At 37.7% G+C, this 14,918-nt stretch overlaps 1 protein-coding gene across 1 annotated transcript; it reads left to right on the forward strand.

The window, feature by feature from the left end:
• The first annotated feature begins 4,075 nt into the window (after window positions 1–4,075).
• LOC306906963 (tubby-related protein 3) lies at window positions 4,076–14,508 on the forward strand. The gene is made up of 13 exons (XM_079478736.1): window positions 4,076–4,220; window positions 7,033–7,159; window positions 7,712–7,813; window positions 9,094–9,210; window positions 10,507–10,617; window positions 10,803–10,961; window positions 11,297–11,379; window positions 11,455–11,622; window positions 11,839–11,951; window positions 12,026–12,134; window positions 12,218–12,316; window positions 12,951–13,122; window positions 13,314–14,508. The coding sequence occupies exons 1-13, from the start codon at window positions 4,206–4,208 to the stop codon at window positions 13,445–13,447; spliced, it is 1,509 nt and encodes a 502-aa protein (XP_079334862.1). The 5' UTR covers window positions 4,076–4,205; the 3' UTR covers window positions 13,448–14,508.
• Window positions 14,509–14,918: the final 410 nt, after the last annotated feature.

Here is a 14,918-nt window from a genome sequence, read left to right on the forward strand (position 1 = left end):
CACTGAATTATCTTTGTGAATGTAGCGGAAAGGAGGCATACGTGAGGTTTTGGTAGAGTTCAAAGAACAAATAGGTTTCTAGAATGAATGATGTCTTGTGTTATTGAAAAGGGAAGATGTGCACAGCCTTGGAGCTGTGGATAAGAAACAGCATGGGATAATGTTAAATGAGACTGATGATTGATGGAGAAAGGAGGAGTAAGGGGTATAAAGATGGCCTTCCACTCTCTGCAGACTGATGATTGTCACTCATCCTGATTCCAAGCAAATTCATATTTTCATAGACAAATCTTGGTCTCAACTCTCAGAAGAATGACAATAGCATTGTTACACAGAGTCGGCTTCTCAAACACAGATCTATCTCAGTTTTGGAAAAACTAAAGACAGTGTAATTTTGTGTATGTAAAAAGTGCTAAAGATGTTTTTTATTGAAGAATACTAATATAATCCACATGCTTCGTCGTATTGACATACATTTTTAAATGCCACCTGATCAACAAAACTAAAAATGATTTCCAGTTAAGAAATCATGCAGAAATCAATTCATTCCAAGCATTCATCCTGAGCAGACATGTAAGAGATACATCAAGCACTAAACTGGACATAAGATATATTCAGAAGGTTTTTAAAGAACAGAGTGAGATATTAAAAAGACATTAAAAAGAATATTTACAATATTATGTTGAATAAAATGTCAAGCAAATTCTGATTTCTATTTAATGTGGAATATAAAATGGTGGATGCCAATGACTTTTGTTAGTTTCAAGTTATTTTATAGAACCTTGTGCATTCTTCGTTTTTTGTGGAGGATTTCCGACAAATTTGAAGCCTATATATAAGAACAGTTTGAGTTTCCAAAAATGAGGTAACTCCATTTTAAATTGATTTCAAAAATCATGTTTTTTTATTGTTATCATGTTATTTATCATGTTATCATATAATTCACCTCCTTGGAGAGAGATAACAGGTCAATAAAACACAATAAAATCTGTATCTGTGTTCGATGGTAGTGTGCAATTATAACATGCAAGTAAAAAATGGCTCACTATTTGGCAGGTATTTCGTTAGGATCTCCCTTTTTCTCAATGCAGTTATAACTGTGTGTGTATTGCGGGTGGGCACATTAGTCCTTTGATGTATTGCATCCCTGCTATATACAGTATATACTGTATATATTGTACTGTTTACTGTTGTATGCTGACACCTGAAAAATTTAAATAGTACAATATCGTGGACCTTTCTCAGTATTAAAAGTTTACCTTGAAATTGACCTGTGGCTCCCCCTGTTGTTTAATGTGCAATTTAATGAAATGATTGTCATTAAGATTTTTTGTAGGTTGATACTTTATTGGCTGTGTTTGCCCAAATACATTTTGTCTAGCATAGTGTTGGTCTCTTATTGAGGTGCTTTGTATAGTCTACAATTACAAAACGAGGGAACGAGACGTCGGGACACAACGTCTCGTTCCCTCGTTCAACAAGACGTGGTGTTGACAGAATGGGGTCCTTATACGAAACGCTACAGTGCTGATCCGTGTCACGACTTCCAGTGGAGTGACACTGACTGGCCAAGGCGAGTCACAAGTGAGCATAACCGTGAATAATCCTCAAGAAGTGTAGTTAGGCATCAGTTTGCGTGAATCATGACGAGAGGCTCTTACAAATGGCCGTACAGGCGGTGAAGTTTGCTACTCTAGAGGCGTGATAGCCGCCCGGCACCATAAGGAACACTGGGAAGCGCTACCCCCTCATCTAAGAGGGGGATGCCACGGAGACCACATCTACCGTAGGGAGATCCCATGGGAGTAGTAGTGCAGGGCCCCAACCAGAGGTGCACAGAAGCGGTGGAGGCCACCGAGGGGAGGTCACAGGTTAACCAACAGGGGAACCAAGAGTGAGGAAATGCAAGACAGGACGACCCAAGGAGGGGGAGTCACTAAGTGTGGAGCACTAGCTCAGATATAGGGGTTCCCCTAGTGAGGGAAACTCACCTATAATGGTCTTGTAATACTGCCCGCCCGGCCGGGCTCGTAAACAAGAGAGGTGTTTAGTGATAGACGGAATGCTTATACTTCACCCAGTGGTGGATGTGGGCAAACTGGATTAGCGGATTGACTCACCTGAGCTCTCACTGACAGTGGGCACGTTTGGGCCCCAAGTCTAGTCACTCGTTGTACACAGAGAGTGCATGCAGATCCCCAACCCTCTTGACGGAGGCGAGCACCACTAGGAGAACCGTCTTCATCATGATATGAGGTAGAGCAGCTTCCCCAGCTTCAAATGGTGTCTTCCAAGGCCCACGAGAACCACATTGAGGTCCCAAGAGGGTACAGGCGCGGACGAATTCTCCTCCTTTGTTGTGACATCTGCTGTGAGCCAATGCCACCTTGATAGTTGATGTATGCCATGGCGGCTGTGCTGTCCAAATGAGAGGAAGGAACCTCTTTAGAGCAAGCCATGCTGCCAGCAACTCTAGGCAATTGATAGGGAGAGTTTTCTCTTGTCCCAGTCGAAACACAAGGTCCCTGTGCGTACACAACAGATCTCTCAGATGCGCCAAGATGAGCCAGTCATCAAGATAGTTGAGAATATGCACGCCCTGCTCGCTGAGGGGGACCTTTCTTGGGGACGATGAAGTAGGGGTTGTAAAACCCAGAAGAATTCTTGGCTAGAGGGACGGGCTCGAAGCATGAGAGCATTCTCGTCTCAGCACCTAGGTAACAGAATTCCCCCGAAACTTGGGCAGGCACCTGGCATAGCCGAGCCGAATCATCCTTACTAGCTACCGTGACGGGCTGGGGAGCTGTGACCAGGCCCCCCGACACCACGACAGAGGAACTAGAGGGGAGATCTGCATCAGACGCCAGCCGGGACCTCAACGACCTGAAGGTTGCCCAGTTTTGGGCGATAGGCGCATCGAGAAAGCGTACCTTCTCTCAAAAATTCATCATAGAAATGTTCTGGTATGCAGTCTTGCTGTAAAGAAACCACATCGCTTGGATTTTAAAAGGTGTATTAGGTCATAAATATTGTTTAAATACTGAATACTCATAATCCATCTACCCCTCAATGAATAGGTTGAGGCAACCAGCTAACACTTTTTTGAGGTTACTCAACAAACGAATAACAGCTAATAACAGGACAAAATATTTTTTGTTGACTGAACATAAATAGATCTATCGATATACATGTGGTAAAACACGCCACCTTCATGCTAAAAGAAGAACTTTGTGCAAAAATAAGAAAATTTAAAGGCATTATTAATAAACATTTCTATGTTGGGCATCAAATCCCCCTATAGGTAACATGTGGTCCTCATCTAATTCTGATGACAATCCTATTAAAACTTGCATGGGTTAAGCTGCACTGACTGGTTTTGTGAGGAGCAGCTGAATGGTTCGTCTCTTACGAACAGATGGCCTAATAAAGCCAAATGCATTATGGGAAACTGCACTCTCATCTTATTGGCCTGAGAAGATCCCAGTAAAACCCATACATTAAGGACTTCCCGGCAGTGGTAGCAGGGAAAGGAAATATAATAGACATTTAAATGATCAATGGTTTTGCATTTGTCTCTGTCACCAGGTCTTTGATATTTTACTAAAATTATTTTTAAACCAACTGGTGGATTAAGCTGGAATGTTTGAGAGAAGTTTGCTGGTTTTGCTGATGGACTGATCATCTGTGATTTTGTGCAATGCCTCTGCAGAAAGAGATCTTACAGGAGGTTTGGACGGCAGATGAGTGAGTGCTTCTGTCATACTGTACATTACATTATTCATTTGTCTGCTTTGTTAATTACGTTAATTATTTACCTTTCTATTAGCCTTCAAAATGATGACCATGGAAAACCAATAAAGGTCAGTTATATATTTGTATGTCAATTGTGTGTGACTATATTGTTGTATTTAAGTACACTTAACATTGCATATAATAATCATGTACACTGTTAAATTAAAAGTCATTTAATTTGTGTTCATCTTGTAGTGTTTGTTATGTAGATGGTACGTTCCTATCACTGTTGTTTGGTCGCTCCTGAAGCAGATTTACCTTGAATCCTATTAGCAACCTCTCCAGATTGATCTAACTCAAAATCAGCTGCTCTTATGCTCTCAACACACTCGTATGAACTCTCATGACAGTTCCTTCTGCTCTCTTATGTGGATATTTACTTTTTTGACTGATCTGAGGTCATCTCAATAACTATGTCTGCAGATAAGGTACGGTTCAGAGATGTTGAGATTTTCAGCTTGATTGTGGTGGTGTTTATAGCTGAAGCTTCTAAAGAATTAATGTCTACAATTTCTGTTAGACTTCTGTTGTTTCAGAAAAGGACCAATGATTGTTAGCAGTTTTATAGAGTGCTTTTATGAAGTTGTTGATAGAGTTGGCTAGCATTGATAATATTCTTGGCAGTAGTCTTCTGAATGACATAGCATGTTGTGTTTCATAGTAAGAAAGCAGCCTTATAACCGGTTTGTCTTGGCTGTGGCAGGACAAATCTCTTTTCCTGTTTGCAGGCAGTGAATCTCTTTTTAACATAGACTTTTGTCCAGTTAGCTAACAGTCTGCAATCTGAAAACTATAGTAAACAGTAAGGTACATTTGGATCAGTTTTGTTATTATTAAGAGACCCATATATATTACTGTAGATTGACTGCATGCCATAATGAATAAATAGAGCTTTCTCTAGATTGTGAAAGGGCTGTTATAGACATTTTTTATTTTTATCTGTGCATTTCTTTTGTAATAGAATCTGTGTTGAAATATTGGCAAAGCAATACAATTGGGCCAATGCTTAGGTAGGCCGTGTGTACATTTATGTATGCTAGCCTGGCTCTTGGTTAATCCTAGTTCAGGTCTGGTCATTGTGTTATATTGCAACCCAGTCTCACGGCACTTTGCGAGTTTATAATCTATTGAATTCCCCCTCAGTTTGTTGGCTAGGAATTAAAGCTTAGCCTCACATTATTAAATATTGGCCTCATATTGGGGCGGTTGGCTTAAGCCAGGACTAGGCCTTAGTTAAATAGGAGATTTAAGTCATTTTTAAAAACATACTTTACAAAATAAACATTACAGTCTGCCTCCTAAGACAAAACAATCACACTGATATATTAATGCTATGTTCAACACAAATGCGAACAAACGCATTCCAAGCCCTTTTTTGCTCTCAGGAAAAGGCTTGCGATAAACATCATGTGGCGTGGATTGTCTTCACACATCTGGATCCGTCAGACAGTAGGTGTCAATGAGCTCTTCGTGCAAATTTCTCGCTCGACTTGAACTTTTTCTACTTGCGCGGAAGAAGCAATTGATGCCCGATTCGCATCATTCGCATCGCCTGCCCCCAGCTCCCCGTCTGGCGTTCAAGTCTATTTGCCTCTTTGCATTTACTTTGTATGTTTCCTAGACGTCTGGACAAACCCTGTGGGGGCCCTTGTCATAGTTAAATTTAGATAAACATAACTGTAAACTATGAGAAATAAAAGTGTAAATAATTATTTGCCTAATGTAACACGTGGTTTTGGAACCATCTAGCTGTTAACAGTTAACTCGCAAAAGCATTGTGTTAATACCAACCAAATGAGTGATCAACAAAACAAAACATGATAAATATAGATTACTCAAGAAAACTTAGCATACGAAAACACATTAGAAATTCTCTAAATGTGATGAACAAAAATTACATATTATCAGGCAAACATACAGTGGATTGCAGTGGAGTGCATTATAGCTGACACCCACATGAACACTGTAGAGCTGGTTTTGTGACTGTAAGTCATTCCCTTTAAACGCTATTGAAGTTAGAAATGTGTATATTAGTCGATGTAACTTTGGAGACGATCCTTAAATTCAGCCTATCGAATGTCTAACGTCAAAGCAACTTTATGCCAGTGGATAAATACTGAATTTGTAAATCTGTTCTTGCATAATTTGGCAAAACTAAATAAGACTTTGAAAAAGTACAAAAACACATGCCTTATTTGTTCTTTTGCTTCGTGGTGTTGGCATTTTTTCCGCAGCAGACCGACAGCTCTTTTATAGCCATGGCCATATGTAAACATGTATCATCACATCACGCACGCGCATGTCATCACCTGAATGGAATGACCTAAATGAAGTATTAATATCAAGTATTAATCCGCAAGTTATAAAAACAGCTTCTTGTTTACATTATAGTGTTTTTGATTCGGTACTCAAGGGGGCCCCCTGGTGGTGCAGATGCCCTATGCAACCTGCGTAGTCTGTGTATAGGTAGGATCGGCTCTGTCTTTGTTAATTTTTGGAACACAAATTAAGATTAAAATGTCAGTTACGTTGCTGTCTCTGGCCGGGAGTCAGAAAGCTACTGGACCTTTCCAAAACTATCTTAATTTCTGTTCCGAAGATGGAGAAAAAAGATGGATATAAACTTTATCAAATCTTGTTAGGATAGTGATATAGAATCTATTGTTGCTAACAGCATGTCAAGGGGGTTTCCCAAATCCCCATGCACGCAGAAATCAAGGATGCCACTGTCTTTGCTCTTTGTTAAAGTGAGGTCTATAAATGCCCATATGAGATTGGAACTAATCCGATTATATGCTCCATAGTAAAGGCAATACAGAGAGAGGATGGGGCCTAAATTTTGTCAAATTTAGACATTTCCTATCTCCTTCACCCAGGCCGGCCTCTTTTGGCATTCATAAGAGGTCACTCTTTTAAACCAGCGAGCCAAATAGTGTTAAACATATTTTGTTTAAGCAGCAAGAGAACTGCAAATATTAAAAATCACAACAAATGTACGTAATTCTTTAATAATTTACTCTCGAGTTAAACTCAAGCATTATATTTCAAAAGATTTCTGTTATTTTCCACTGTTAGACTGATGTAGTTAACTCGTAAAACTGTCTAATAAATTCTAAAACTTTTTGTTTGCTTTCATTGATGTGTTGCAACTGGTAAGTCCAAACTTTCCTTGAATATAACAAGACCATATAGACATGCTAAAACACACCAGTTTATCGTTTTTGTCAACAGCTCTTGTAGAAGCCGAAAAAGAAAAAGCCGGAGGCAGATTCTGGAAAAGCCAACAGATGTGAGGCGAAACCAAAGAAATGCAAAACTAAAAAGAGTGAAGAGTTGTCAGGCGAGGAGGAGATTACACGCTCCAAAAGTTAGTCAGACACAATATTCACTCTGACACAGATATAAAGCCACACAAAATAACAGTTAAGACTTGTCCATGCTCTACTTAGACAAAATAAATATTAAGATATATGCTACGGGTTAAAAGTTTAAGGTTACTTGTGCATTCTTTTATTTGCATTTCTTTACACATTTAAGAACAAAACGTAAGATCAAAGCTGTATTTTAACATCTTGAGTGTAGACACCCTTTGCATTCAATTTGCAAAAACTTTCTCACCCTGAAATGCCTTTCAATACTGAAGAAGTTCCATCTATATTGGTCTCTCATTGGCTGTTTTTCATTTAAATTTAAATAAAACTTTTTTTTGGTAATGAAATAAATAATATATTTGCACAATAAGGTTTATCTCCACATAATTAGATGTGACTTTGAAGAACTTTTAAGATAATAAAAACGTTCAGTCAAGTGATCTTAAACTTAAAGTTATCCCTTTATTCTGTTAAAATAAATTTTCATATTGTAACATTTTGTAGTGATGAACTGATACGTGACTGCTGAGATTATTTTTACATCTCAGAAGACAGCACAACGGTGAAGAAAAAGAAATCGGAGAACGACAAAGACGACGCTGGAGAGAACACAAAAAAGAAGCCCAAAAACAGCGCTAAGAAGAAGAATGGTAAGAGCTAGGCATGTCATGAATAAATAACTGATACCACCAACCGTGTTATTTATATTAAGTTAATACCGATCATATGTGATAATATTATAACAAAATTACACTGCTTGACACTTTGACATACAGTAGTAGATTGTGATGTTGCAACCATTTAACATTTTGATTAAAGAGCCACAATGATTAAACAGAAAACACAAACAAAGTCAAAGATGATTTTGACCGATAAATGCAATGCTAAATAAATTTTTTTAAACATTTCTAGATACCACAATATTATTGCTATTGTAAATTCTTCTGGCCTCAAAAATCGTTTAGTAAAAACATGACACTAGTTTCCATCACGATTTTTGTGTACATTTTGAAGTATTGCATCAGAAACAACTAATGGAAACGACAATCTTAAAAAAAATCTGTTAACATTAAAATTTTTGTTATAATTCTTAACGACAACATTTAATGTAAACATATAAATATACAGGAAAACATGCAAGATACATTTCAGACAAGTACGTTTTCAATTGTGTTTTGAAGATGGATAGAGAAAAAGAGTTACGGACCGATATGGGTAAATAATTGCATAATCTAGGGGAATTAGCACTAAATGACTTTCCACCTGCAGTGGACAGTCTCAATTTGGGGATGCTAAGAAGCCCCAAATCAGATGATCTGAGAGACCGAGTTGGTATATATGGGTGAATTAGGTCTTTGATATAGCCGGGTGCAAGACCTTTCAAAGCCTTAAATGTTAACAGGAGAATCTTAAATTGAATGCGTGAGGAAACAATGTGTAGAAGACTGTGTAGAAGTGGAGTTATGTGAATACTGTGCCTGATCGAGGTAAGTACCCTAGCAGCAGCATTCTGGACATACTGCAACCTGTAAATGTAGACCATATTTACGAATTATGTCACCTAGTGGCTGTATATAGATCATGAAAAGAAATGGACCGAGAACAGATCCCTGTGGGACACCTTGAGTGAGTGAAATAGTAGCAGACCGATTGCCTTGCATGGCAATAAAGTATTTTTTGTCGTTGAGGTAATATTTGAATCAAGAAAGAACAGTGACCTTGATGCCAAGTTCTGATAAACGAGAAATGGGAATGTGATGACCTGTTATAATCTGACATTTTCTTGTAAAATTACAAATCTTTACATTAATGCAAAAAAGGAACGTATATAAATAAAGTTAAAAGTCTTTAACATGGCTGACTGTGCATTTCAATGCTGTCATTGAAACAATTATTTAACAATGCTGTTTCTGACTATGTCTTAATTCAGATTCTGATGATGAAGATGATGAGGATGACGACGAGGCGACCCCAAAGAAGACAAAGAAGAAATCCATCAAAGAGAGCTCCCCCGCTGGCACCAAAGAAAAGAAATCAAAGAGCAAAGGTCAGTGTAGCGTATACACCCGTGAACACTAACAAGCAGGGACAAGGTTCATTTTGAGAATTCTTCAATTAGTTTCAACAGTCAAGAATCATTTATGTTATTAGACGAGTCATTTTCAACTCACAAAAGCAACTTGGTGGAGGTATTTTCCATACATAGATTTGTTTAGTTACAGAAATGTTTTTTTTTTTTCCCTCGGAGCAAAACACTTCACCTCGTATCTGACAATGACTTCAGTGTGTGACTCTTAATGTGGTTATTTACACATGCATAGCGAGGTTTGCTGCTCAGAAAGAGGATTAGCAGTAGATCTCGTGAGCTAAGAAGATTAGCCAGAACAATACGGCCGAGACGTCTTAAAGATGGTCACTAAAGATTTATTTACGAGTTGGATTGGGGAACTTTGAATTTAACTTCTGTTGTTTTAGTAGCCTTAACGGGACTCCTGTGCTCCTCTTTTAAAGGCTTGGCCTCATTTTTCCACTTGTTAGCGACATATGAGTCCCTTAGGGGTAGTCCGATGAAACCAATCGGTAATAAGTGAAGAAACTACTTCAACAAATGGAAAGCAAAGTCCAGCTGTTTACAAATATACTGTACACACGAGATTCCTTCAAAATGATAGGGCTAGAAAATTGACCATGGTTTATTGACAGGTCTCACTCAACATGTAAAATATTTAAGGATTTGAACAATTTTGATGCAAAATCTCTTGCAAAAAGGCAAACCATGACAGCAGGTGGAGAACACAGAACTGGCTGTCTGATACTAATCTGTACCACTTTTGACATTCACATTGGAAAGCCAGCTATTGTTGTTATTGAGCTTTAATCCATTTGCAAACTGAAAAATATGGCGCTTCAACCATATTTTATCAAGTTGTGTTGGTTATCTGACGCTCAGTGGCACACCTGAATTACCGCAGGGAAGATCTGGAAACTGGTCATGACTTGACTTAGATAAGAATTCTGAGCGAAATATCCCATGAACTATACAGTACACTGGTTTGAATAAGAGGCAACTACGTTACAATAAAGCAAACTTGTGGGTGTATTTTTACACAAAATCAAGCATTTTATTTGTTAACAACAATCGAGTTTTAACAGACGCTAAATGCACCAAAATAGCATGTTTTCTGTACAATCACTCTATGTCGTTTTATGTCAGGCTGTGCCTTGCAAATGGTTTTCAGAGTAAAAGTAATTATTTATTAAGCTGATCGAGGGCCAAAACAAAGTAAACACATGATGCAAATAAACAGCATATGTTAGCTACTACAAATGATTATCTTTACAGAGACCAAAAGTGAACCAGAGAGCAAAAGAAAGACAACTAAGCCTAAAAAGGAGCCAGCTTCTATGTTTCAGATAAAAGGAGATAAACCAGACTTCATTGCAAAAAAGAAAGGTAATTAAAATTTTCTTATAATTTATAGGTAATTTATAGGTATATGTGAATACATGAGAGCGAGTAAGACTGACTTTACATTTTTTTTTATAGTAGTTTAATAGGACGTATGTGTTTGGAATTTATGTCAACAACGTTCATTTACAAAAAGTGAAATTGACAGGAGGTTGTAAATGTTGCTTTAGCCGCCAAGCCTGACAGCGAAGAAAGTGAACCAGAGACTAAATCCAGCAAGAGCAAAAAGAAATCGACAGCAAACTCCGCCTCCAAGTTTCAGACTGACGGAGAAAAAGACAAGAAAAAAGACAAGAACAAGGGGAAAGAGAAGAACGACAAGAAAAAGAGTGAGTAAATGTTGGATTCTAAAGATCATGTTTAGTTCATGACTCTTTGTGAGGAAAATGACTTGCTCTGTTATTAAAAATAGACAGTTAACACTTCTACTAAACCACAAGTCCGATACAGAAATAAAATACAAGATCAGCAGACAACAGACAAAGTGATGATGGAATGAAATAAAAAAAGGTTATTTGAATAATCTTGCGTACCAGTAATTGATTTACAGGTGTTATTACACCTTATATACCAAACACAGACCTTCAAGACGCATTGCCCACAATGGTCAATTGAGGATTTACTTCAATACTATAATATTGTCTCTAACTTTTGTCACAAATAGATTCAGCTAGGTCTGATGACAGTGAAAAAGAGACTTCAGAAGCGACCAAAAAGAAGAAAGGCAAAGGAAAGAAAAGTAAAAAGGTAAGAAAAAATCCTGAGAAAAGAAAAAATACTTGATAATTGTATGATATTCTCTTGTCTCTTTCCTTGCATTAGGAGGAAAGGCCTCCATCACCAGAAATTGAGTTTGATGACCTTGAGGAGTTTGTCCTTCAACCTGCACCTCAGGGAACCACCATCAAATGTAAAGTGACACGAGACAAACGCGGCATGGACAGAGGCTTCTACCCCACCTACTACCTCCATTTAGACAATGACAAGAAGGTGAGAACCAAACTGAGCCCCAGATATTTCCCTAACTGAGATGACTGACAAACAGAGATGCTGTGTTTAAAAACATCAGATTTCATTGCATATGTCATGTTCTTTTCATGTGAACATGAGAACAGTGCTGTAATATTTTGTCGCAATTGTGTCACTCATGATTTAAAATAATGAACTCGTTTTGGATGCTTTTCCCCTTTCGTTCTTCTCCTACAGGTCTTTCTATTGGCTGGCCGAAAAAGAAAGAAGTGCGCAACCTCAAATTATTTAATCTCCATAGATGCCACCGACCTGTCACGTGGTGGTGATTATTTTATCGGAAAACTAAGGTAATGTTTATTTGTCTTGTTCATTTTGACCATGTCGTGTCTGCACGCCATGATACTGGACTTTTGTTATTTAGGTCAAATCTCATGGGTACCAAATTCACAGTTTTTGACAACGGTCTCAATCCTGATCGTGCGCTCAGGGACATGTCTAACGCTCGGCAAGAGCTGGCTGCCATCATTTATGTGAGTGCTCACTTCAGTCAATTCCACGCTGTAGTTTTCCTGGCCATTCTTTCAGAATTCTTAAAGATGATGTTCTTTTTCAGGAGACAAACGTCTTGGGGTTTAAAGGGCCCAGAAAAATGAATGTGATCATCCCAGGTATGGATGAGGATGACGAGAGTGTGCCGATACGTCCACAAACAGTGAGTACAGTTACTAACTTCATACTGTGATTTAATAGGCTATGTAGGGCCGTGTGATTTCCGTGGTGCAGAAAACACAGACGGAATTGAAGAATTCCAGGCATTAAACGGGAATTTGATGTATTATGCAGAATGGCGTGGAATCTTGCAGATGTAGAATCAGAGAACAGCACTGAACAGCAAATAACATTTAACTTGTGCTTTAAATAACATCAGTCGTGATTCAGATGTGCTTTAAATATGTAATCTGCCCGTTTCTGAATGAACGATTTGAGGGGTTTCCTGTACTGCACACGTCTCACTATATGGGGTTGCGAACAAATCTCCAGGATTCGTCAAAAGCCAAATAATAAGATTCAACTTAATACGTTCTATAGTTTTATTACTGAGCAAAAGCTAAATGTTCCAAAGCTTGACACAAAACATGTTGGAGTCATCCTTCCATGAAGGACACAAAAAATATTTTAGAGGTTACACAATTCTAATCAATCGGGAATCCTAAAAGGTCACACAGTTACTTTTGTGGTAACGTGTCATTGAGAAATTGTTTTATGGAAGGAAAATACATAGAAAATGCTGACGGAAATACGGAAAGCTGTTGCATGTGGTACATTTAAAGCTATTTTTCTTTTAGGAAAATGACAGTCTGCTTGGGCGCTACCAGAACAGAAAGATGGATAACCTGATTGAACTCCACAACAAAACTCCTGTTTGGAATGATGACACTGCCTCATATGTCCTCAACTTCTCTGGTCGGGTCACACAGGCCTCCGTCAAAAACTTTCAGATTGTCCACACTAAAGACAGTAAGTGTTACGTGCTCTCTTGACTATTGATTTCCTTTTTCTTTTCACATTTAAAAAAATTTAATGACATTTTATAAGTATGGAACTGACAAGCTCATTGGTGACACTTCTATAGTGTTTTGGCTATGGTCTAGCAGAGACCTTTTATAGGGATGAATTATGAATGTAATATGAAATGTTCTGGTTTGCAGACAGCTACATTGTGATGCAGTTTGGGAGGGTGGCAGATGACATGTTTACTCTGGACTATAATTACCCCATGTGTGCTGTACAGGCCTTTGCTATCGCTCTGTCAAGCTTTGATGGCAAACTGGCCTGTGAGTGAAGGCACGAAATTTCATGACCATCAACTGAATCAACGCACAACGTTCATTCAAAAAAATGTTCATGAGAAAAAGCCATGAAGTCTATTTGTTATGTATTTTTAATGTGCCTGAATGAGTCTGGGAGAGGGTGACACAAGTGCATGTTTTTGATGTGAGTTTGTGTATTTTTTGAGGATTAATACATTCAATGAGTGAATCATTATTTGTTAATGAAGGATTTGTTTTGATGCCTAAGCTAATGAGATGTATAATTCATAACACCTTAAATGTAGAACATATAGTAAATATATGTGTTTTTAAAGCTCACATAGTATAATTTCTTAAAAATCGTAATCTTTTCTGCAATTGCAGTATTATGTAATAGTTTAGTGCTTTGACATCATTGTTTATTATGTGTTTTACTTTTCTCATAATATTAATGCCTTTAAATACACATCTGGTCATGTAATGGTAATCTATCATGATTTGTTTGAGATAAGGGACTAACCATTTTGTTTCTTATAAGTGACATTTATATTCCATATAGTATCAGCTCACACACCTAAAAGCATACAATTTTTAACAACAGCATCATCAGTTATCTTACAATGTTGTGACCTGAAATAACCCACCGCGAATGTGAAAGACCAACAGCCAAAACACATAAAAACTGTTTTGGGGTTATTGAAACATTATTTTTACTTTTTAACCTTTTAACATTTGTTAACTGTAACTGTTAACTGACATTTTGACAAATTTATACAGTTTGTATTTTCAGCAATTTAATGCGAACGCGTACATTCTTTTTATATAGGACCAATATTGTCAGTCGTTCACAAAATTAAATCATTTTTACTGACCAAAAACGCATACCTATAAATACAATTCAGACCATCATTTATGAGTGTTCTCTTTCTACAGCTGTATTTCTCTTGTATCACTTCATTCGATGTTTAAAATCAAGTTTAGAAATTGTCCAAGTAGACCATGCACTTAAAATAACTGAATTATTATAAATGATAGGCCTAAATTATGAAAGCCACGAGAACATTGTATACGATTAAAAAAATCTCAAACTGTCCTTAAGGTGGTGCTGTTTTAACATGGCTTACTGCGTGTGAAAGTGCAGGCTTTTAACCTGTATGAATGTGCTGGTTCGAACCAAAAAAACATTTTTTAATCTTCCCAAATATGCAAGTATTACGCAGATTTACAGCTCTCTAAGTGGCTTTTAATACCATATACAGAATGACTCTAACCTGACAGATATTATGAAAAATCTGCATCATCAAACACACAGTTGGTTTCCTTTTCAAGCAAGTATAACATTATAAATACACCCTCCTTTAAACATGTTACCGTATGTGATAGCCTATTGTTTTCAGTACACGTGGCGCTAAAAGCTAACGTACAACGTCACACTCAAGACTTTGGGTTTAAACGCGAGTAATGTTTGACAAAAGATGATTGTTGTTATGTGTTCTAAATGAC

The sequence above is a fragment of the Barbatula barbatula genome, assembly GCF_947034865.1.
Source record: "Barbatula barbatula genome assembly, chromosome: 17".
In the NCBI taxonomy this organism is placed as follows: domain Eukaryota; kingdom Metazoa; phylum Chordata; class Actinopteri; order Cypriniformes; family Nemacheilidae; genus Barbatula; species Barbatula barbatula.

Coding starts and splice junctions, on each gene's coding strand:
- LOC306906963 (XM_079478736.1), top strand. Junction 10,962..11,296: donor GAAGAACGACAAGAAAAAGA/GTGAGTAAATGT, acceptor TGTCACAAATAG/ATTCAGCTAGGTCTGATGAC. Junction 11,952..12,025: donor TATTTTATCGGAAAACTAAG/GTAATGTTTATT, acceptor TTTGTTATTTAG/GTCAAATCTCATGGGTACCA.